General features: G+C 37.2%; 1 protein-coding gene across 1 annotated transcript; it reads left to right on the top strand.

The window, feature by feature from the left end:
* The first annotated feature begins 660 nt into the window (after nt 1-660).
* On the top strand, nt 661-22,064 carry LANCL3 (LanC like family member 3). The gene is made up of 5 exons (XM_072398663.1): nt 661-1,456; nt 16,233-16,356; nt 17,779-17,976; nt 19,701-19,908; nt 21,744-22,064. The coding sequence occupies exons 1-5, from the start codon at nt 929-931 to the stop codon at nt 21,901-21,903; spliced, it is 1,218 nt and encodes a 405-aa protein (XP_072254764.1). The 5' UTR covers nt 661-928; the 3' UTR covers nt 21,904-22,064.
* The last annotated feature ends 3,222 nt before the right edge of the window (nt 22,065-25,286 follow it).

The raw sequence follows: 25,286 nt of genomic DNA, 5'->3' as shown, positions 1-25,286 counted from the left end.
CACAGTGGCATGGTACTGTGGGAGGATGATATAAAATATGATAATATGAGAAGGACAGTGGAATGATGTTATATCTGTATAATATTGCCTAGCATACCAAGGGAAGGACAGTGTTTTTTTGGAAAATATAGGCTAATATAGGATACTTAGCAAGGAAAGTGTGTAGTGTTATATCAAGATAATATAGGATAGTATAATAAAAGAAGGACAGCAGGTTGGCAATACAACTGGATAATGTGGGATTGGATAAAAAGGAAAGGCCAGTAGACTGGTTATATGAGGGTAATTTCACTTTCAATTTTTTTTATAATAGGCTAATCCTGGATGTTCCAGATGCATCAAAAGATCTACTTGTGCCTGGTCATCTACAGAATAATGTTTATAAATAATTAAATGATTGTAGATTTGGTCTGTATTACCTGATTGTCATTTCATCAATTGATATTCAGAGTCATATCAGTTGTATATTAAGATGAAACAAATTGTAAAGTCTATATACAATCCTGGGTAGCAAGTGATTGAGAGAGGTGTGTGCAGTATACTAATGATGTCTGATTACAAGTGTGATAATGATCCTGAATGCTGGAATCATCCCAGCTCCTACATATGTATTTCTGCAGCTCCTCCCTGCTCCAGCATGCATAATCCTTCCCTGGGAGCACCATTGGTCTCTGCCAGGCAGATCTCCTCTCTGAACACATTGCTTGTCTCTCCAGCAGTATCAGAAGAAAGCCTGTTCTGTCCTTGTATTCTGCACAGGGACTCACCATCCCCCTATCCAATCATCATTAGAGATCAGAGGGGATCACCACCTAAGATCCAGGTATCCAACAGACAGTCCCTAGTGGCTCTCCATCCTAGATCTAGACCCCCTTCTCCATTGGCATCTCTATCTAGGATCAGACCCCACAGACCCCATCCATATCAGATGGAGAACAAGCGATGCTTCCCTAACCGCTTCTCTGACTACAAGGGCAGCCTGGTGTTGGGTCAGGGCAGTGATCTGGGGGCCCCGATTGTCATCAGGACCATAGACAGCATCTTGCAGCAGCTGCCCGCACAGGGAGGGCAGGAGGGGGGTCTGTATGGGGGTCTGGCTGGGGTGGCATACATGCTTTACCATGCCTCCCAGTGCCCTGTGTTCAGCTCCCATAAGGACACCTACCTACGCCGGGCAGTCTCCATCATCGAATCGTGCGTGCTGTACTATGACCGGGAGCAGGACCGGGAGACCCGGGCGTCCTTTCTGCTGGGCGGTGCGGGGGTCTATGCTGCGGCTGCAATGATCTACAAGGCGGCGGGCCAGGACTTCAAGAAACCGCTGGACACATTCCGGGAGCTGTGCGATGTCTGCCAGCCGCTGGGATTCCTGGAGTGCGGATCGGACGAACTATTCGTGGGCAGGAGCGGATATCTGTGTGCAGCCCTGGTACTGAAACAGAAGCTGGGCATAGAGGTAAGGAGGCAGCTAGTGGGCATGTGGGTCAAAGCTGGGGACTCACCTCTAGGCATTGGGACTGCACTGTCCTATACAAAGGGCACACCTGGCATCTCATGGCATGCAATGGGGTTCAAACTGGGCATTTCTTAGCATGCAAAGGGATTAAACTGGGCATGAAAATAAATTCAACCTGGGCATCCCATGGCATGCAGTAGGATTCAAACTATGTATCCAAAGTCATTCAATGTGTTTCAAAGTAGACATATGATATCATGCAATATAGTTCAAGCTGGGCATCTAATGCTATGCAGTAAGATTCAAACTGTGAATCTAATATCATTCAAGAAGGGGTTCTCATACCATGCAAGGGGGTACAACCAGTTATCCAATGTTATGACAGGAAATGTAAAATGTGTATTTCATGACATGCAAATATAGTATTATTGGACAATTTACCATATATATGGGGTAAAAATCTCTTGCTAAAGCAACCAAAGTGGGTATCAATCTCTATATAAGCAATCAGGTGCAAAGTGGGATTCCTACCTACTATTTATTATACTATTACTATTTAATATATATTTATATATATATATATATATATATATATATATCATGCTGGGCATCTTCTTATGCTATACAAAGGATATTACATGGTATACAATGTTAAAAGTTTTTTTCCTAATGTACAAATGTCCTTGTCTAACTACATGGGGCCATTTTTATGTTATAAATGAGGACTAAGATCAGCCCCAAGGTTTACTGCCAAGGCATACATGTGAAGGTCATGGAACATTGCAACTGGGGGTAATGTAATGTAATAAATTGCTAGCTAAACAATACTCATGCAGCCTCTTTCCACTGTTACTGTTAAGCTGATTGCTCCCTGTCTTCGGTGCCCAGGTACTTAAATAACTTTATTGGTCTTTTTCCAGTTTTGAAAGTTACACAATAGAGTTGACGTTTGCTAGGAATCCTTTACATCCATTTCCAACCATTTTGTGAAATCTGCCAGGTGATTGGTCTACGCCTGTTCTGTCATTTTTTACACATCCACAAGCTACTGTGAAATGAGGCTGGATATTATGCTGCTTATTACTAACATTCTATGATCTGATAAATAAAATGAGTATTTCAGTTCAATTATTATAATGTCATTACCACATATAGGTAGAACGTACAATTGAGAGCAGTAAAAGTTCCTTATAAGGTTCCTTTTTGGGTTCATCTTTTAAAAGTTGTATCAGGTATATCAGAATTTTAAAGCTTCAATTATGCACATAAGAATTTCATGGATACTTAAATTCTTCCCAGAGGGTTTGGTGTGTAAGCAGAAGTATTACTCACTTTGATTCTAAGATCCACCAGTAATAGAATTGTCACCACCCTCCCTATTCCTTCTCTGTAATCATTAAAAGTTTTCCAGCAACAGCAAAGAGGACACAGGGGAACACAGGTATATAGCCTGCACCCCAATGTGTTTAGTAATCTGCCTAATGCTGCATGCTACTTGTAAAAGGAAAAAAACTGTAAACGGAACCTGTTTTAAACCTGTAAAAGGAAAAAAACTAAATAAAATTTGCTCACACTGAAATTGAAACTTGCAGCTTCTTTTGTTAACATTTGGAATGGTTATTGCATGGGTGGGGTTCCTTGGATTACATGGTATATTTGTATAGGGGGAACTTGTGTGTCTAGTTTGTAAGGGTGGAGGGAAAAAACTTAATGGCACCCTGATACATTTACATGTTTTGTACCACAATTAATTCATACATTGGTGCAGCTATGGATTATTAGCAGTGCCCAGCAGGCCTATTTAAATTGATTGGGCTCCTTTAATTTATCAAGTCATAGCACACAAAAATGTGTTGCATGGTATAAATTGGCCCCCAAAGTAAAAAGCCAGATTCAAACTGTTATTTCTTAGTCTATGCTGCAAAATCAAAGCTGTTTGGGGGTTTTCTTTTGGGGGGGCAACACTTTCATGCCTTCATTTCATACTAGACCATTATGAATGGATGAAAAATTAAAAAGTGTAGTTTTATACCATAACCAAACCAGACCTAGCCTTTTTGTGTGCAAACCATTCCTGTTGGAGGGAATATTAAAGAGAAAATGCCAATTTGTTTCAGTCATATACCAAAACAATTTTGATGGAGAAAAGCCATGCATGATGGTGGCTGGATGACCTCCAGGAAAGGACTGTCAGCTATGATGGCAAGCATAACATTAACCTAAAAAAGGACAAGACTTGGTCAAAGCAAATTTCCAATTTTGAAGTCCACCAAAGATCGCAAAATGTTATGGTAGGAAGAAAAAGAAGAAAGCTTTTGTGAACTGCTTGTACAGGGCCAGAACAGTATTTATCTTGGTTATGATTCTTGGACTACCAGAGAAGACATACTTGTAAGCAGATGTTGAGTAAAAGGTGAGGTTTGTGCCAACAATGGCACTCCAGGTTGTAGTTATGCACAGAAGTGAATATTTTCAGGAGAGACAAGTCACTTCTTACAAAATTTAGGGCTGGTATCTAGGCAACAACAAAAATGATTCACAATCTTTGTATTAGGACTAGAAATTTGAAACAGTTTACCAGGCCTTTATTTTATTTACCAGGGATTCCTGAAAGAAAATGCATTCACAGCTGTATAAATTAAAGTTGTATAAGAAGAAGTATAACCTGATTATACTTTGCTTGCTTTAGTTCATTATTTCCCCTTTGTTAACATAGTAATGATATTTTGGTTTAAATAAAACTTTTCCATTTGTATTACCCATGCTATCTTAGATCAGGGGTGTCAAACTCTAGCCTGTGGGAAAAATCTGGCCAGCAAAATCCTTTTTTTTGGCCCCCAAATGAATCCAAAATATGAACTGCAGCTGGCCCGCCGCTGCATTGAAATAGCGCCGATACTATCACTCCCGGCAACACTCGCGTCTATAGACCAGCGGGCTCTCTGCCTATGCGTGCCCCACATTGGCCTGTTTTATAGATGCAAATAATGCCAGGAATTTTAGTAGTGGTGCTATTTAGATGAAGAGCGAGTTCCAGCGGCAGACCACTTTTAAGATTTAGCCCTTTGCAACCCTACAATTAATGAAACAGAAAAATATCCACAGTGATATTCAACTTTGAGTATGCCTATTTTTCTAAACAGTGTGTACTAGAAAATTGTAGGACTTTAATTTGCATTTTGAATGTCAAACCAAAAAAAAAAAACAAAAAAGGTACAGATAACTTGTATCTTTTGCATACAAAATTGCTTCTTGTAATGCAAAGCCTTATTTTAGATATTTTGAGCTCTTCTATTAGAGAGCATTTGGCAGTTTAATCCATTACAGCATAATTTAGAATTAAAAATCACAGTGTGGTGATGGATTGCAGGGTACAGAAGCAATACTAATTAGGTGGCCTATAGCAGGTGAACATTGCTTTATGGAATATCTCAATTTACAGAAGAATGCACAATAGCCTGGCACATAATAAAGACATTTCTTTAATACAACATGTAAATAGCTTTCTGCTGAATGAGTTCTGTCCAAAGAAAGCTGATCCTTTTAATAAATACCCTGCTTAGCTGCCACTTTCACAGTTTAAAATTATACCAAAGTCTAGAAAAACATTCAGTCTTATTGGAATCTCAACAAATAGATCTACCTCAACTATGCTTTTGAACAGATAATTGTTAAAAAATTCTTTACCCTAATCTGTCCAGCTGTGTGTACAGTTTTATAGGGGACAATCTAAAAACTTTAAGGGAGGTACCTGTGCACAATGTACGCCAACAAGGCCTACCACTTCTTTAAAGGCTCACAAGCCAACACAAATAGGCATTTAGACAACCCACCTATTATAACTTGGAGGAGAGCACCAGTGGCTAATGTGATGGAGGAAACTGGCAAATTTAGGAAGGAGCAAACATTCCAGATTCCAATTTGGGGCCCAAAGTTGCATCACTTCTTATCTTGAGCATACCCTGAAAGTCCCTAGCAGGAGCTAAGCCCTACCTGTACTGTCCCAGAGAAAATCTCTCAAACATAAGGCACATGATACACCCATATGAGGCCCATATTCATTAGGAAGCAGAGACCTCTGTGGCACATAATTCAAAACACAGTGTACTAAGATAAAATACCAACAAATGTAACAGACATGGTTGGAAACTCCTTACCACTTGGGCTCCAGTCACAGTAGACACCTGCCGCACCACACTCAGTAGATCCCTCCTTGGCTTACTAGAATGATGGATTTCATCAAGGGGATGCCAGTATCTTATTGTTGAAGCCTGTCGCTGGCAATCAGTGACTGGTAAGAACATAAAATGGCTAATGGACAGTGTGCCGCTTGCAATATGTAAATTAAAACATTATTTCACCTTCATCTGACCATGAGAAAGAATTGGTGAGTATGTCAAGGAATCAGTGGGAACTCTGAAGAAATGCATGCTCACACCGCCATGATAAAGTTATGTCTCCTCTATATTATTTTTTATATATATTCCCAAAGTAGTTTCATTGATACAAGAAACTTAATAGTTTTTATTAGGTAATAGTCGCATAGTACTACAGATAATATTAACAAAGGACAACACGGAAGGATTTTACAGTATCACTAGCAAGTAGTACAAAGAATACCATTCCATTATCAAAAAAATGTCTGGTATCTGGTACAATGCGAAAATGCACAGGAGTCATCAGTTTATCAAACATTGCTTAAGGAACATCATTCATTTACAAGTGCAAAACCACTTCTGTGAAAATGTTGTGGGAAATAAACTGTTAAAAAGGACAGGTAAAAGAGAGAAAAAGAGTTAGAAAGAGAAGAGAGTGAAGTATGGAAGGGAAAGAGTGAAGGGTATAGCTAATCACATCTCAGACATACATAAACGAAATTACAAAAATGCTATTAACATTCAGGAAAGAGGGAAACAGATCAGAAGTGAACAAGTTAATGTTAATGTCTTTAGTGCAGTGGTCGCCAACCTTTTGGAACTCGTGGACCACTAAATGTGCGAACTCCGGACTGCACATGCGCGGGGAGCCGTGCGTCAGGAAACTTCCCCCATAGTGACGTCATGATGCCAGAAGCCAACCTGCCCACCGTCCTGAGCCTGTGATGCGTACCTGAGATGGGGACCGCGGCCTTGGCCGGTGCCACCCCCCCCCAAGCAGGGTCCTTCTCCTAACCCCGCTGGGTGGCGCACACCAGCCAGAGCTGGGTCACGAACTGGGGCTTGGGGACCCCTGCTTTAGTGTACAACTGATTTTTGAGGCCAAATGAAAAAAAAGAGTGGTAATGGTGGTAATGTAGGTAAAGATGAGAGATACAGTGCCCTAAATGATAAGAGGATATCACCTTTGCAGTATCAGAAGATTGTCAACAAAGTGAAAAGGTTTAAAGAGATCAAAAAATAGAAGTCACTGTTTTTTTGTTTTTACTCTCAGGAGATCCATGATCACATTGAGCATACAGAGGATGGAAAAAACAAGCTAAGAGACTCAAATGAACAGAACAGAAATGGTCTATTATAGATATGTCATTTAATAATGGCAATGCAGTTACTATATCAAACCCACTCTTAATGCTTTTAGTTTAATTACTCTCTTGGAAGGAACAAGGAAGACTCTTGGAGTTCTGTAAAAGTAAAGCTAATTATTTTGTGTGTTTAATATAAAGCAGACATCACCCTCATTGCAATTAGAAAACAAATAGTTAGTAAAGATAATCTGATAAATGTGTAGCATAATTCCCACAATAAACATTTCTGCTGAGAAGCCACACCATGAAAAAGTAATAAAATCCTCCAAGTAAAAGATGAGTCACTGCAGTATACATTTGTAATGGTTAGAAAATCTCATGAAGTAACCTAAAAGTGCAGCAATCCCTTATGATAATGTTACAACATGGCAGCTATTCATACCCTTCAACTCAAAAACACAGCAAGCTTTCCTAAGCAGATGATAAATGAAAGTCTTATTGTTGAGTTCCAACTCTGTAGCTATTTTCTTCAGCTCAGATAAGCAGGGAACATTTTTTAGTATTAAAGAATCTACCAAAAGATTTTAAATAGTGATTGATAAATCTGTTATCTAGATATTTTAGAAACAAGTATTATTACTTAATTACTTAGAGACAACTCTTGGCTAGGACATCCTTTGGAACAGATCTCCAATGGATAGCCTGTCCTAGAGTTGTTGAGTAATAACAATAAAAAAATATTTTTGTAAACATGTCTGTTTTTTCAGTGTTTTTTGGTTGGTTACATGCTAGTCAGGGTTCAATTTAATTTCCATCTGTAGTGAAACAAGTAGTGATAATAATACCATTATTTTCTCCTGTGGGCCCAGGCTGACATAATGATATACCCCCAATGGGTGTTTTCATGGCACATTGCTGCTTGACAACATTATTTTTATATAGAAATTAAGATTATAAGAAGGGTGTAAGAAAGTTCTCAACATATTCTAATTTTTATAGACAAAAAATTATTTCAATTTAGAGTATATTGTGCACATCCTGCTGGGTATTGTGCTGGTAAACATATTAAAACGTGTATGCTTTGCTAAGAAAAAGACAATTTAGCCACTCTAGGCAAAGAACAACTCATCAGTCATCAGCCCATGAGTAAAGCACAGGGGGTGGTATAGGAGGCATTACCTTATGGGCATTAGCTGTGGCAGTGCTACCACTGTATTCAAAGCCAATGGTTAGCAAGAAAATAATAAAAGAACAAAATAGCTGGATTAACAGTTAGTTTTTGGGACAACCCTACGTCTGATATATAGTCTCTGCTGTTTAATCATATGATTAAGATATTTGACAAATTCTTTTTAGAGTTGATACATAGTTTTCACTAAGGAATTCTTGCTTTCCATTCACTTTTCTGTGTTTTTGTTAAAAGAATATTTTCAAACATTTCCAAAACTGTGTAAAACTCACAATTTATTTGGTTATTTCCATCTCCATCTACTCTGCACCACATGAACTCAAGACTAGGCACATTGTTTGTAAAAAACATATCTCGCCATCATACTGCTTGCAATAAAGAAATGTTGCCTTTTGTAAATGAAAATGTTTGTAAGTTCCTCCACAGCTTGAACAGGGAGGCTTTTGTTCCACTTTGCTTTTGTATGCAACTTAATGCTTTTATTTTTACAATTGAACTAGTGTTTGGGGATGATTGTGAGATTGCTGAATTATAATTGAACGTAGCTTCATATTTATCCCCTGGAGTCATGATAAAAGCTTATAACTGCTCTGCTACCAGCCTTAGCATGTCATTCCCTTAACCCTGCACACAAGCTGGTCCCTTAATACAGTGTCAGTACAATTTAGCAATATACCTGGAAGATAATTACTTGCAGTAAAATGGAGGTGCCTTACAATTTCTCTAAAAGTAAAAGTTGTGCAGTATTTTTTCAAATATTCAGTTAGCTGGATCCCAAGTTCAATTAATGTTCTAGGTCTCATATAGTACCACACTTACTTACTAGGCATGTATTAAGTCTTTTGGAAGGTATGGTTTGATGCCAGCTTTGTGTGGAGCTGATTGCTAGATGAATGCTATGTTTGTATAGAGATGGTCAAGAAGAACTGTATGTGCAACAGTGTGATTCAGATGAGGTTGTTGGAGGATTGACCAAAGCAGAGCTGATACTGAGAGAGAATCCATAGTTAGTGTATCATTTATAGGCACCAAGAGAATGGACAATACATTACTGGTACTGGATTTATTATTCTTTCATGTATCAGTTTGCCATGCTGATGCACTCAAAGTTCTGTTGCTACTTGTTTATTATTTTCTTATCATATCACAACTGTTTTCCCCTGGGGCATCTTGAAATTTTGCCATGTTCCTGACAATGCTGTAAATGAAAACCACAATTTATTATATTGTAGATCTGTATTTCCTAAAAATTTCTGCTTTGATGATTTCCAATTGCAACACATCCTATTAAATGGAAATAATTCCCAATTTGTATGCTGCTTCTGGTTGTATGAGATTTGATAATGAAAAAAATGAAAAGTCAATAAATGAAATTCATCTTACTAATTATTTATAGTGTTTCTGTATATTGGGCAAATAAATGCCACTATCACTATCTAAAGAAACTCTGACTCTAGTCCTCTAGGGAGTATTAAGACCAGCAGCCATGAGCTGTTCTTGTAATTGTAAAACACACATTCACATCCCTACATTTGATACTTTTTTTTTCTTAAATTTTATGTTAAATAATAGAAACATATATCTAAATTTCAGTAATGCTTGCTTCTGTTGCTTGGTGTAATATGAGTAAAACAGCCAGTACAAGTACAATTTTAGATTAGGCAGAATAATGATGTATGGATGACAGTGCCCTACCTGTTGCACATTTAGTGCAATCTATGAATATCTAGAAATATAGCACTTCCTCTACTTCCTGTCATAAAAACGTTTACCAGCCAGGAATTAAAGGAATACTTTCAAAAAAGCGTCCAGCTGCACTAAACGGTCAATCCAGGCACTCACCGTACCACCAATGGCTCCAGTTTATGAAGGTAAATCAAAAAAGTGTTATAAATTATTAATAATAAACAAGATTTATATAGCGTCAACATTGCTGTATAATAAATAGGGGTTGCAAATGACAGACAGATATAGTGACACAGGAGGAGGACGCTGCCCAAAAGAGCTTACAATCTAGGAGGTGGGGAAGTAACACACAATACACAATAACTTCATAGGAATCCTTTTTGAGTTTTTGTATACTAGAACCTAGTTATGTGCCGTATAATGGTATGTTGGACTCCCTTTGTATCGCTTTGTTATCCGTTTTCTCTCACCCTCACCCCTTCTAAAGTGAATACTGTTTGGTATTTGTCAGTTTGCCTGCTTTGCTGTAACTTGTTAAAAATATTGAAACTATATATAAATAAGGAATGTTAGGGAAAAAAGTCAGTATTACGTGTTCAGCATTGAAGCTATCACAAATTAGTTCTTTAGTTTAAGTTCTTTGCATTGTCCAGCATAAAAAATGTCACATAAAGATTTTGCAGAGTGTGATAATGGAAGGTCTGGCATCTATTTAAATGACAATTGTGGTATAATTTTGAAATGTATAATAAATGTCTGCAGTCAGGTCTTCACAGGGTACTGTACTGCCACCTACTGGACTGACTTTATATGTCTGTGGAAAGGGAAACCCTATTCCCATTTTACAGTATTCCAGTACATCAACAGTCCAACACTTACATTTTACCTTAACTACTTACAAAAAATATATTAAAAAAAAAATATATATATATATATATATAATTCTGCAGGGAGAAAAGTAACTTGTAATATGTACACTGTAACTGGATTTGTAAAGTAATAATATACAACAACTGTCATTAAAATATTAGTCCTGTGTTAAAAGTGGACCTTTCTAATAGTTTAAACAGATTCTTAAATTATTTGTTAAAAGAAAAAAGAAAAATGTACATCTGCTTAAGATGGAGGAGCACTCATTACAACAATATTGTCACTCACAGCTTGTATATTGTCTATCCTAACAATTTGTATTCATTTTCGTCTTTTTAAATATGTGGAGTATTTCATTAGTGTTCACATTGCGTTACACTGGAAAGTACCTGTGTATCACAGATATTTCATATGTTACTAGAGCAGCCAATAAATTCCATTTATTAATTGTTCAGACTGTTCAAATGGTCATGGTGCTTGCATATCTAGAGTGTTACCAATGCCGAGAACTGATTGACTGATAGGATTGATTGGCTGCTTGTGGAAAACTGCTGTGTTTAGGAAAAGAAAAAGTAAGTACTCTGTGTATATGAAGATGAAGCTTAGATGCATTCGTTTCCTGCCTCTAGGAACTACAGAATCTATCCTTGCAACATTCATGTGTTCCCCAAAGATTTCGAGGAATGTTTTATTATAGCTCAACTTAGGAAAAAAAGAAAATTCTTACAGTGGGGCTTCCCCTGTAGGAGATATATGTTCATTTAGGTATGTTTGGCACTCTTTACCTTGACTTATTCCCTTACTCTACTTTGACACAGGCTCTTCCAAAAGGGGAGGAACCAACTGCATCACAGCTCTGGTTTGTAAAGAACCGGCATTTATTTTGACAGGGGGCAGCAGTGAGCAGTACTGAATTCCTCATTGTTGTCCCAATTTAATCATTGGCTTGCCATGGGTGGAAGGCACATGTGGTGTCTTATCTGAGGCAGCATTTTAGTGGCATGAGAAAGTGGAAACTGCTTGCAAACTCACCGCCACTCTGAACACAACCTAAACCATTCTGTGCAGGGGTTGCAGGCAATTATATGTTCTCCTACAATGTAGATCCAATAATGTTTCATTGCAAGCGACGATGAGAAGGGTTTACTCACAAAATGAAGTGTCAGATGGAAGAGGAGCATGCAGGCCATGAGGAATGAGGGGGTAAGCTAAGTAAAAGTGCCTCCTATATGTCTGTGAGCTAAGTAGCTAAAAGACATTTTATTTTTGTTATTATTATTATTATATTTTTTTATATATTCAAAAGACATATCAGATTTCAACAGAAGAGACTGCACATTCCCTATTCTATATATTGACATTGTTGTCTAAAGTCTAGGAAACTTTAATTTATTTGGTGTCTCTTCTACACCAATATTAGTCTTAAAGTGTACAGTACCTAAACTCACTTTACATAAAAGTATCGCCTAGGCAATCGAGAATGAATGTGAGTGCAAAGCCTCCCGGGATACCTACATCATGCATCCCAGGATGCTTCTGGGTGCTTCTTCTGGGCATGCTCATGCATCCCATCGGCAAGTTTTTTTCCCATTTATGTCACCCGATCTCGCGCCTGGGTCAGGTGACAAAGGAAGAAGAAACAGGAAAAAAAAACAAGGATGGCAGCGCCTGGAGAGCCGGCACGAAGACGGATGCCGGGATGACGTGGGACCCGATGGAAGAGACTTCCAGATCGTTCGACTGCTCTGTGGGATTAAAGGTAAGTTATTTTTTTTGTTTTGGGGGACTTTTCCTCCTTAAGTGTGCTCACATAATAAATTAAAATTTTCAAACATCAAAGCTAGGGGTTTTTTAAGGACATCTTTTAATGCTGCTTTATTACCATATTTTACTTGAAAGTGCCTGCTCCATAATAAACTAATAAATGCTTGTTTACAAAGAACATTATAGGCTGATCTAATTTATTATTTTGATTCTCCTCTGTTAATTGGTCCACTCTACCAGAATCATTTCCCTCAATAAGTATGTTAATTTGTCTTATTTAGTAATTAGATTTCATTTATGTCTGTCACTGGATTTTTCTATTTCTATTGAATATTGAAGGTTGTGTATTTTACACTTAGATTTCAAATTATTACTTTGATTATGTTTTATGCTGTTTTTTGGTTGTACACAGACAGCCTTATTTCTAATTAAGAATGACAAGTGGTGAGATGCCTGCCAGTTCTTGAATGAATTATATGCCACCATGCTGTGAACATTAAAACTTGGCTGGGAAGCAGCATATGTGTGATCAGAGTTTTACTTTCCAATCGAGACAAGGTAACGATAGACAGCAAGAAATTCTTCAGAACAAAAATAAATAAACTTCATGGTTTATTGAGTGCTTTTCACATTCAGAAGTACTGTTACTGGTAAGTTACACCTAACCACTATGTTGGCAAGTTGTATAAAGTGATTCTTCAACTGATCACAATGCTTCCTTTTTTATTATATATCACTTTTTGACCATAGGCAACTTCTAATTGACTAGTTTTGGTGAGTGACAGGTTTAACCAGCTAAGTGTAACTATTTGTCCTTCCATAACCATGTAAACATGGTGGTTCCTTAATCATTCACACTATCAAATCGTTACATTCACTCATTCTTTGTTCAGTACATGCTAGCTAAAAAAAACCTCAATAGCTTTGTTACTGATATGCAAATATAGACATTTTTACAAAGGTCAGCAGCTAAGCCCTCCTTTTCTATCCACTTTCCCTGACTGCTGACACATGCTTGCAGAAAACATATTTATATGGAAAGGGCACAATTTACAGGGTATGTGCCAATATTCTGGCTTCTTCATGCTAAGTAAAAGGCAAGATATGGGAAAACTAGGTTTTGGGGGCATAATATAACATATTTATTATTCACTGATAAATGCACCAGTGCTATGTTTATAAGCAGAAAAGGTCATATTTTGCAATAAACATCAGCAAAGGAAAAAATTTCTTTCATCATCTCTTCATCGCTGAGTCTTTACATTATAAAAATTATAGACATATCTCCTAACTTTTAGAAGACATTTTTTTAAGAAGAAGTCAGCCTTACTGACAAGAATTAATTCGGGATTGATTTTGCTGCTATAATTAGGTCCAATCAGGACTCCTAGATTTTTGAAAAAATAAATGTGTACTTTTCTTCTAAAGCCCAAGCAAGCCCTAACTTTAAACAATTTTAAAGGAATTAAACAGTATCCAGGATTTTATCAAGGAAGTAATAGACCAAAACAACAATAGTCTAGGGTCTTCCCTACAAGAGAGGAAAAAACAGAAAAATAAGTGAAGGGAAGACAAAGTCAAGGTAGACAAAAGAATCAGAGAAGAAAACAGCCCATACTGCTATTACAACTAAAAGAGTATAAAATAAAACTGTTCTCATTTTTCAGAAATATCAGTAAAAAATGTAGAATAATGGCAAAATTATCACTAACCTTAAAGTGAGTGGGCACCCTGTAAATAAGAATTCACAAAGCAAAATGGTGTTTTTTTATCAGGCCATTAACCAAGGAGACTAAATTGTCAATGTAAGATTGAAATAAAGATACAATTAGAATGAACAACATGTAGCAAGCTTTGGCTGGAGTCAACTAAAGCTTGGTCTGCAACAGGCCATTTCCTTGAGGCACATTTTTGAGCATTATCTATAACATTCCTTGCAGCGCAGTAAAAACGCAGGAGATTGTGGGAAAATGTGGGTAAACGGGTACATTGATTTCAATGGGGGTGTGTTCTCAGGTTTTCCTGCGATTTTCTGTGTTTTCCTGCATAAATGCGGTTTCCAGCGGTTTAAGGGGCAAGCTTTAAAAGGCTAGTAAAAGTGCATAAAAATGCATATAGGAACGCTATAGGAACGTTTACATGCGTTTTTCTTAACCGTTCGTGTAGACCCAGCCTGGTCTCAGTCCTTTGAAATTTATTGTATACAAACTAGACAAAGATACTAGAAATAAATGACTCACCAGATTTATTTAAAGGATAATACACTTTTATTAGAGGGGGACTGGGGGGGTTAGGAGACTATGAGAATGTCTGTAGAAATATCTGGGGTATAACTATCACCCCTGTGACCCCTGCAGTCTCGAGGGGTCCAGGAAGAGTGGTTTGGTAGATGGTTCTCTGCCATCTTTCTTTTCCCTTCCACTTAAACTGCCTGCACAGTACAGGGGAGGAAGATGATGAAGATGATTGCAACTGGAATCATTGTCTGGCAAAATACTGTAGTTACATACTGATTACATAGGATAGAGCCAACCCCCTGGAATACCAAGAAGGGAGAAGTGCTAGAGTAAGAGACAGCTAGAGTAAATCACAGTTGGTGACCTAGAGAGAGGAGTTTGAGTATGAGGAGAGTGACTGGAGGGCAACAAAGCAGGTGGAAGTAAACCGCAGGTGATGGTGTTACATAGGTAACTCAGGGTTAGTGTACTGTATTTATTATACATTATGAATGTTACTGGTTGTATTAGTGTATGTGTGCTATTGTGTGTTTTGCTCATTTGTTATTGAAGGAGGAACCTAGGGACCGAGGCCTAGAGGTTTCAGCTGTGCCAGTAATTGCTGCTTTCACATAGTGAAATTGCTGTCATATAATATAAAATAGGGGTAGAACATGTGTCAATACCATCTTATATTCATATGAATAAGATCTGTCTTCCTATCCCAAGTGAAAGATAGATCAATTTTAAACAAAGCTGTCCATATCTATAAACATATAAGCTCTTTGTAAAATCTACATGTTTGCTTTCCAGAATCACATCAAACTTTCTCCTACAGAAATGCTAATTCAGGTGTGGTCAGTGTTTATCAATGTCAAACATAAAAGCTAAAAAACATAGTTCTAATAGTCTAAATAACTTATAGTGTTTACTGATGAGAAAGGCGTTGGAAGTATTTGTCTTTTACAGTGATATTTAAAAATGTTTATACAGGACTTAAACAGTAATCTCTGTGGATCAAAGTCAGGAAATACAAATCATCTTTTTAACAATCATTGTTATGACATTCTGCAGTAAAACATTTAAGCAAACTAAATCTGTTTATCTAATTGGATATGATGGAATTATATTGCTGTATGCTTTTTTTAGATTCATGTAGAATGTGTAGGCACCTGTAACTATATATAGCTAATTATACATGTAACCTTTCTGAATTTACTATATTTACAGGACGCTACCCAAATTGATTTTAATTTACAAAGTAATTTACAGAACTCTACCCAAATTGGTTTTAACTTACAAACGAATTTACAGGAGTCTACCCAAATTGGTTTTATTTACCTATAAATATAAGGAGGTAAAATGCTTCCTATTAGTTCTTTACATGTCTACTTAGACATGAGGGTTGTTCAGGCTGTTCACCAAGCAAAGACAATTATAAACTTAAAAGGGAATTTTCACTTTGTTTACTGAATATGTTGAAATTTCATTTTGAAAAGAATACATCTTTTCAAACTGCCTCATTACCTTATTCAAATCAATAGGAAATATGTTTTGTGAGTAAAAAACTCTATTGTTTTTCTACAGGTATTAAAGCCAGATCAGATCAGATCAATATGCCATGCTATCTTGGAATCTGGCAAACAGTACTCAAGGAAAAAAAGAAAGCCCTTTCCACTGATGTACTCATACTATGGAACAGAATACTTGGGTGAGAAACCAAACACTGCACTATTGTTTTGTGTCTCTGTCTAGTAGAGAAAGTTAATCACTACAGTTTGTGCAGTTTGCTGAAACTGTAATTTATCCAGATTCACAATGGAGCAACAATTACATTTCAATTAAATGTATTATGTATTGTTTATTGGCCTATTGGAAAGGGTCTTATAAACATTAAATAATTGCATGCTGTTTGCATTATAAATAGAACTATAGCTCTAGCAAAATGTTAGGCATTACAGGGTAGAATATTGGTGAATGTATAATAGGCAACAATTCCATAGTGTATGAGATGTGATATAGTTGGTGCTGAGTTAAGGGTTTGTCAGAATGTGTGCATCCAAACATTGAAAACAAGCCAATACACACAGCATGCAAAGATGCATAATGATATGCTTGATGATAATTTTTTTAATCCAGCAATTGTGAGGAATGTAATATTATTATTATTATTATTATTATTAAAGAGGATTTATATAGTGCCAACATATTACGCAGTGCTGTACATTAAATAGGTGTACCTGTTATAATTATGTTGACTGAGGGATTTATATATTATCCACATTTCCCCATGTTCATATCTTTTATCGCTGTTATCACCTCACTGTAGACAGCATTTGTAAAGGCAAACATGGAAACATTTGCAGAGATGTATTTCATATATATATATATATATATATATATATATATTTTTATATATATAGTTTTATATATATATATATATATATATATATATTGCACAGACATACACATTAAGGCTAACCTGTATGTTAAAGACTGCTCCATCAATACATGCATAGAAAAGAGGCATTGTGAAATTGGGGTGAGCACATTGCCTGGGCAGTTAGAGTGACTCTGAAACACAACATATACCTAAAAGTTGTAACACATCATATATAAGTTGTATTACATGTGCAAACCTTTAGGCACATCAACACACCAATAATCATAATTTTAAGCAAAAAAGTACTTCTTTCTTGCCTTAGGAAAATTGATGCTTTGAGCCTTATCGTGTCTTTTACAGCCCAGGCAAAGATGGCCTGTCCAGATGTAGGTGCTACAGGTCTCATAAACCCCACAGTGGACATGTGGACTGTGGACATGTTTTTGCCTTCCTCCCTTCTATGCCATTCACAAATCAATGCCTAGTGCTGTGTGTTTTTAAATAGGAGAAGGAAATAAAGCTGTACTACTGCGATCTATGAGATCTGCAGTGCTAACATCTAAGAGGCCTGTAAGTGCACAAGACGCCTTACTTTATCTCATTGGGTAAAGAAGCAGATTTGTTGGGTGCAAGAGAAAGTCTGAAAAACCAAGTTGCTTTCTAGGAAAATTGAATGTTTAACTGCTTTACCAAGGTATGTTTATTGTGCTCAGTGTTAAGTTTTTAAAACTTTAATTTCTAATATTGCAGGAGCAGCACATGGTCTGTCCTCCGTACTGCAGATGCTATTGTCTTATCAGGACTACCTCCAACCAGCTGACAAAGACCTTGTGTGGCAAAGTGTGGACTTTCTTGTGAATCAGGAACAAAACTGTAACTGGCCACCAGAGCTGGGAGAAGTAATTGAACGTGAAAATGAACTTGTTCACTGGTGTCATGGAGCCCCTGGTGAGTTGCTCATTTTTCACTTGTACAGTATATGATATACAGTATGTCATACTATAAGATTGGGAATACTTTAAAAGTGAAACTATGGGAAAAATAAAAAAATGCATATATGGTACAGCCTGTCAATAGAATTTACCATTAGGTATTTTTGGTTAGCCCCCTTCCCACTCCCAACATTTTCCAGTTTTATTACTGGTATTTCTGCCAGTAGCTCCAATTATTATTTCACTTCCACTGTGACATCTTAAAGTTGATAATTTAATTGATCTCATTATCATCCATTGTGTCAGTTAAGCTCTCTCAATGCTAAATAATGTACAAACATTGTTTTCAGCTTTGGGATCCTCGGAAAAAGATTTCTACCTTATTGCCTAAGGCTGGGTACACATGTGCAATAGTTCTCATCCGATAATCGGCTCAGGGCCGATATTGGACGAAAATCTGGCATGTGTACATCGCTCGTCGTCCTTTGTCCAAACAAGCGTCCTTGTGGTTCCACGAACGATGGACAATGAATGATTGTAATGGAAGAGAAGGGGAAGAGAGCGCAGCAGGGTGCCGCCCCGTCGTTCTTCCCTTCCCCTCTCGATAGAGCAGAACAGTGCTGTATGTACAGCACTCATTCATGCATTGCGTAGTCGTTAGTCTTTGGAAAGGATCATTAAAGATCCTTTCCAACAACAATTATTGCATGTGTGTACACAGCCTAAGCATTGCTACCTGTCTAGCATTTTCCTAGTGGGAGTTTTTGCCAATGTTCATAATAGGAGAGAGATTGTAAGGCCAGGAAGGATGGCAACCTTACTTGATCCTGAACACATTTAAATAGTAAACCCTAAAGATAGATTAATATTTACTTACTTGTGTGTAAATCCAGGCTAAGTCAGTGCTGGCCTCCCAGATATTGAAAGATCCCAGTTGATTTTCATTTTAAATATGGGTGCTCTGCCTGTTTTGTTTATGGTTATGATTCCTTTATCTGGCTTCAAGCCATGAATTGGGTTACCTTCTACCACCTGGATTCTTCTCAAGAGGAAATAGAAATCCACATAGATACGAGTTAGGTCATGCCTTCACATGTTAGGACTAGGAAAGGATCAGAGATTAGAACTCAAGTCGCGGGACGTGGACTCGAGTCCGACTTAAGTCGCCTAATGAACAACTTGGGGTTTTGCCCCCCCGCCTTTCTTGCATTCTAAGTTTTCTCCTCTGATAGCTGAAGGGGGTGGGGGAAGGCAGTGTTACAGAAGCCTCACTGCCTTCCTCCTTTCCCCCTTCAGCTGTCAGCAGAGAAAGCTGTGGACTTAGAATGTGATCCCGTGCTCAAGAACAGAATCTGAGCTCTGTTTCTATATGGGGACAAATGGGGATAAATGAAGTGACTTGACTTGGGACTCAACTTGGAAGAATTCTTGGTGACATGAGACTTGACTTGGTGTCAATGACTTGGGAGTCAACTTGGATTTGAAGGGTGACGACTTAGTCCAACCTCTGGAAAGAATACAAGGCTTTGGGAAACCTTACAGATTGCAGACTTGTTGGCACACCTCCAACATTTAATTGTTATAATATGGTATTTGTTTTGTTTATTTATTGATATAGGACATATCTTAAAGCTGTCAGGAATTTGTTTGTGTCCTGCACTTTGGGTATGCTTACATTCTAACATGTTGTTTGTAACGCATAACCTTTAAAAATCAACTAACCTATTGTTATTTTTTTAGGCATTGCTTATCTTTTTGCGAAAGCATATTTACTATCCAAAAAGCCATGCTACTTGGACACCTGCATTCGTTGTGGAGAGCTGACCTGGCAAAAAGGCCTTCTGAAGAAAGGACCTGGTATCTGCCATGGAGTTGCGGGCAGTGCCTATGTGTTTCTTTTGCTTTATCGACTTACTGGCAACTCCAAGTATATCTACAGAGCACAGAGGTTAGTGTTCTCAAGTTATATATACAGTCTTATAGTTGGTGCCATACTACAATGGTGCTGTATGACCACCGTGGTACCCAATAGAGCAGCCTATCTCAAACATAGGAGAACAATGTGACCCTTACAGATAGCCAAAAAGATAATTGGAGTCAGTTAAACTGACTTGAGAGGCATAAATTACTTATGGCTCAAGGAACCCCAAAGAAGCTCTGGAGGAACCCTAGTGTTCAACAGCAGTGTATCATGGGTAGGTCTGGGTGAAGTAGCAAACCTGGAATGGATTTTTAAAAATCATCCGCTATTGTTTCACACATGTATTCAATCACAGACTATATTTATTTCAGGTTTGCTGGAATACCCATAAAAGTCTATCTTCTCCAGTCTTGGAGAGCTTTGATGAATCAGATCCATTGTCACATTTGCATAGACATATACATACTCATGGGTAATAAATATTATATATTACATTTGCACTATCACATGAGAGGTGTAGTGTGTTATAGGTGTGCCTTTTACATAGAAGATGTAGTAATCTGATTTTTTATTATAACCTGCCATTATGTAAAAAGTTAAACCAATATTAAACCCACCTCCCTAAACAACAATATATTTACTTAGTCTTCTTCAAAGTTTGGGATCTTTTGCCATCTTGACTGCCTAGGCTTGAATGACCTATCTCTCACACATGTGCATGAGAGTTAACTCATTTCAGTAGTTTGCTGAAAATGTTCTCCAACCTGCACATGCTCAGTGTACATTCTAAGAGGAATGAACACAGACAGGTAAACCTATTTTTTTGCAGAAGAAACATAACATGTCTGTTTTGCAATAAAAATCCAACCTGCTTACAATGTTTGAATTTTAAATGTAATTCTAATTTAAAATGAAAAGTGTAAAAGCGGAAAAAGTACTAAAGGAAATCAACCTGGCATATCACATGACATGACATGAGGTTTAGGTATTTGAGTTGTAGATATTTCAAATTAAAACTGGCGGGTTGCATGGGAAGTGGGAAGAGTTTTTCTGTTTTTATTTTTAGGATGAGCTAAGGCTGTATACGGTCTTTTCCAATGACAAAAGACTGAACGCTGCGTGAATGAGCATTGAACATACAGAGCCGTTCTGCTCTATGAAGAAGGAAGGGGGGAGAACGACAGAGTGGCACCCCACTTCGGTCTCTCCTCTTCACTTCCATTACGATCGTTCGACGTTTCACCAGGAGAGATCCATGAACGACAAGTGCTGTACACACCCCAGATTATCGTCCGATATCAGCCCTGAGGTGATTATTGGACGAGAATCATCTGACGTGTGTACGTAGCCTAAGATAAACTTTATTTATTATATTTACATTTGGCATGTTTAAATGAAACAGAGCACCATCTCTAAATATGCAAATAGTATGTAAAAAAGTATTTTAACATAGAGGAGCCCCTTGAAATACCTTTCAGGTCTTCAGTGAATCCCTTCCATAATTACTATATCCCCAACTCACAGTACATTAATGTGGTGGTCAGGGGGAATAATACCTTCTACACTGCTGATCAGTGAGAAGAATGTCACCCTTACAGATAGCCAAAAAAGTTCACTGGTATCAGTTAATCTGACCTGAAAGCTACAAATTGGTAATTGCTCAAGGAACCCATAGCAAACTCTGTAGAAACCCTGGCTGAGAAACATTAAAAAAATCTATAATTCAACAACTACGTACCACAAGATTTTTGATAAATTGCAACCTACACACAAGGCTTTGGAACTCTTTTGTTTGTTTGCTTTGTTTTCGTTTTCCTATTTGTTCATTTTGTTAGCTTTCAATATATTCTCTTTTTCTTTAGGTTTGCAGAGTTTCTGTCCTCGGAGGAATTCAGAGATGGATCATGCACTTTGGAAAGCATCTACAGTCTATACGAAGGCTTGTCAGGAACAGTCTGTTTTCTGGTTGATTTACTACAGCCTAAGCAGGCAGAGTTTCCACTTTTTAGTGTTTTTGTGTAGAGTTATCATTTGCTGTAATGAACTAGGCAGGAGGCTATTTTAAGGTGGAGATGACAATTAGGGACAATGTCTTTGTGTTTAAAAGGTATTTTTTGTTAATACATATTATTACAGCTGTCAGTGGTGTAACTAGGATTAACTAGCAGGGACCAATAGGGGCCAACAGAGTTGGATATATTTATATATATATAATATATTATATAATATATTTGGAAATATATATATATATATATATATATATATATATATATATATTAGATCGCTTTGATATCTGTTCATTGGTGAAGGAGCTGGACTCATACAATTTAATTTCCACCAAAATTGCCATAAGAAACAGGTGAGCTGGGCCATATATTGATAGCAGTGGGATTGAAGTAGGCAGAAAGTGGGTCAGAAATGAATGAGCAAAGCAAGCAGGAATAGGTTATACCAGTTATTGTTAAATTTCCAATGTTTCACAACAGATGCATAATAGTATATTTAACTGATTTCCCCCTGCAGTAGTTTTAAAAAGAGTCCAATTATAAAATCTAGCAATCTTTAAATTTCTTTGTGTTATGGGTAGACAGTGGTGGACAGTTGGTGCATAATTACCTCTACTTAGTGCCATGTTTTATCTAACTGTGCATATCAAGAGTAAGCTACCCTTTGTGTCACTAACAACATTAGTCAGAACTGTTGGATTGGATTTTCCCTGACTTTTTGTTTTGTTGACAGGGACAAATAGAGGGGTGAATCTCCCCAATGGAGATTACAAAAAAGGTCCAACTGTTCCCCTCCCTGTTCAAACTTTTTTTTTCAGTTATACCCTCTGGAAATGTTCTTTCATTGCTGATTGCCATTGGGAAAACTGTAGACAAAGCAAAAATGCTGTGTTCGTGGGGCAGCTCATATCATTGTAGATTGGTAGGGATTGGATCTCACCTATGTCCTATGGATTGCAGATCAGGTGAAATCTTACAAGACATTTAGGTTGGTTACAAGAGTGTCTTCTTGAGAGACTTCACCGACCTACAATTCACAGAGCTCCACTGGAAGGACTGATGTTATACTGTCACTGTGACGTCGTCACCTAGGTGCCATGCATGGGTAAGGAAGGTGTAACTTTACATTCAGGTGACAGGGTGGCAGAATTCTTACATTAGCTGCAAGTCATTTACCTCCGTATTGGTTGTAGTTGCAGCCCTCAATATAATTGCCTGAGGCACTTTTAACTTTTTTTATTAGGGACTTGTGTACGTGGGCATTTGTTCATGATGCAACTGCTTTTGTCCCAATACAAGTTAATGCCAATGATACAGGAACTTTAAGTAAATTGATGTAGCTTAGAAGGTGGTCAGAAGAAGGTTAGAAGGGGATCAGGATGTCAATATCACATAAAGAAATTCAAAAGGACCTCAGAACCTTTTCAAACTGACCAAAATGTGAGATAAATGCTTCTGAAATCACACTGCATTTTCACATCATTAAAAGCCCTTAGTGTTCTATACCTAATGCATGTCACCAGCTTAAAAAATTGTGGGTAAAAGGAGAAAAAGTATTTTGAATATTTGCAGTATTTTTCTTTTCCGAGGACAATTTACTTTAATTGTGCCCTTAAATGTGCTAAAGATGTGACTACTCCAAAGTTCAATTCCCTAGCACAACCCACTCCCTTTTTGCACCTCATAGCCCCTTATTATAGGGAGTGTTTAATTATTTTCTTTTCAAACATCATCACCTCTTCCCTTTCTTCCCTTCATAACCTTTTAAGTAGCAGTCTGGAGAGAAGTGAAGGACAAATTCATAGGGTGTCACTTGATCAACAACACAAAAGTTTTTAGTTAAACGTTTTTTTTTTCACAAATACGTTTTCCTACCTTACCTTTTCAATACAACAATTGGAATAACTTAGAGGCTGGCTGAACAGTTTAGTTCAAAATAATACTTTTTAATAGTAAATCATTCTTTTTTATAGAGGTGTATATAGCTACGAAAAGGAGGGGTAACTGAGGATGACAGAAAGACAGAGGGGCTTGGATCTCAACGAGGACAGTCCCTCTAAATCATGAAGAGTTTGGAGGTATGCATTCAAGGTGGTGGCATTAAGGAGCAGTCTCAGGGCTGTCTATATTGGGGACAATTTTACAGGTAAATAGCATGCATAAAATATGTTATATTTTGGTAATAGAATCTCTTTATAGTTAACATATCAAGAACCTAAGCAATTTTACCTAGTCATGAAAATATTACATAAGTACAGGTTGTCTTCAGTCTCCACCACATGCTAAAATGATTAGTAGATCTCATGCAAATCTCAGATTTAAAAGTCAAACTTAGTTCCATTTTGTCCTGCTTTTGCTGTGCCCCTTGGTAGGATCTAGCTAAACCTACCAAAAATAGAGTATTGCATATCATTTCCACTGTTATATTTGGATCTGGTGACTGTTTTGACTTGTGGATTTTACTAAGGTAAGGTAACAAATGCATACAGAACTCATCATCAATTGACTAAATTGTGGCATGTTTACTAATGCCTCACTTGTAGCAAATGTGAAAATAGTGAAAAACATAAAATTACTACACAGGGAAGAATTATCTAAAAATTACAGCAATATTGTTCTATTTCATTTGAACTTTGTACAAAATTATATTTTAGAAAAAAATAAGTTACATCAAAGAGCTACGATAGCCATGATCTTGTATTTGCCATAATTTTAAAGCCATAGGAATTGTCATAGTTTGTTGATAAGGGTTCACTAAACAATATGCAGGTACAGCAATAGCTATCTTCTCCACATATGTCCAATAAATGTTATATAGTTGTATTTTAGAATTTAACTTTAAATATTTAAAACTCCAATATAGTGATCTTTTTTGTGCCCATACTGGGCAGCTACTTATACTCATTTTTCTTCATACTTTTCCCTCCATTATAATTAGTTACTTCTGATTGGATTCTGGTTCTGATTAGATTAGAGTCCGATTAGATTGAGAACTCTCTCTGCCATATACAAGGGAGGAAAGAGAGTCACACACATTACCTGCACATTTCAGAAATATTTAATTAACCTCGATGGCAGAGGTGTGACTCACCAGTTTTGGTGAGATCACAGTGCAGGACTGGCTTTAGATTTAGATCTGCTGCAAATTTTGCACACAACCAAATGATCTGTTTGAAACTACAATGCGACATTTTGATCTGATCAGGCATAGTGTTGATTTATGAAATATACAAAATAATGGAAAAGCACTGAAATTTAGCAAGCTTTAAAATAGCAAGTCCCTTTTTACAAATGGTTAGGTATTGGAGACACAGTACTGTATAGGTTCTATTTTTATTCCCAGAAAGGAAAAAAATCTCCCAGTGCAAATATTCCATTTTAAAATAGGGCTGTCAAAAA

Source organism: Pyxicephalus adspersus, chromosome 1, assembly GCF_032062135.1.
Source record: "Pyxicephalus adspersus chromosome 1, UCB_Pads_2.0, whole genome shotgun sequence".
In the NCBI taxonomy this organism is placed as follows: domain Eukaryota; kingdom Metazoa; phylum Chordata; class Amphibia; order Anura; family Pyxicephalidae; genus Pyxicephalus; species Pyxicephalus adspersus.
The sequence above is the reverse complement of the archived record's forward strand: the minus strand, read 5'-3'. Positions and strand labels throughout refer to the sequence as shown.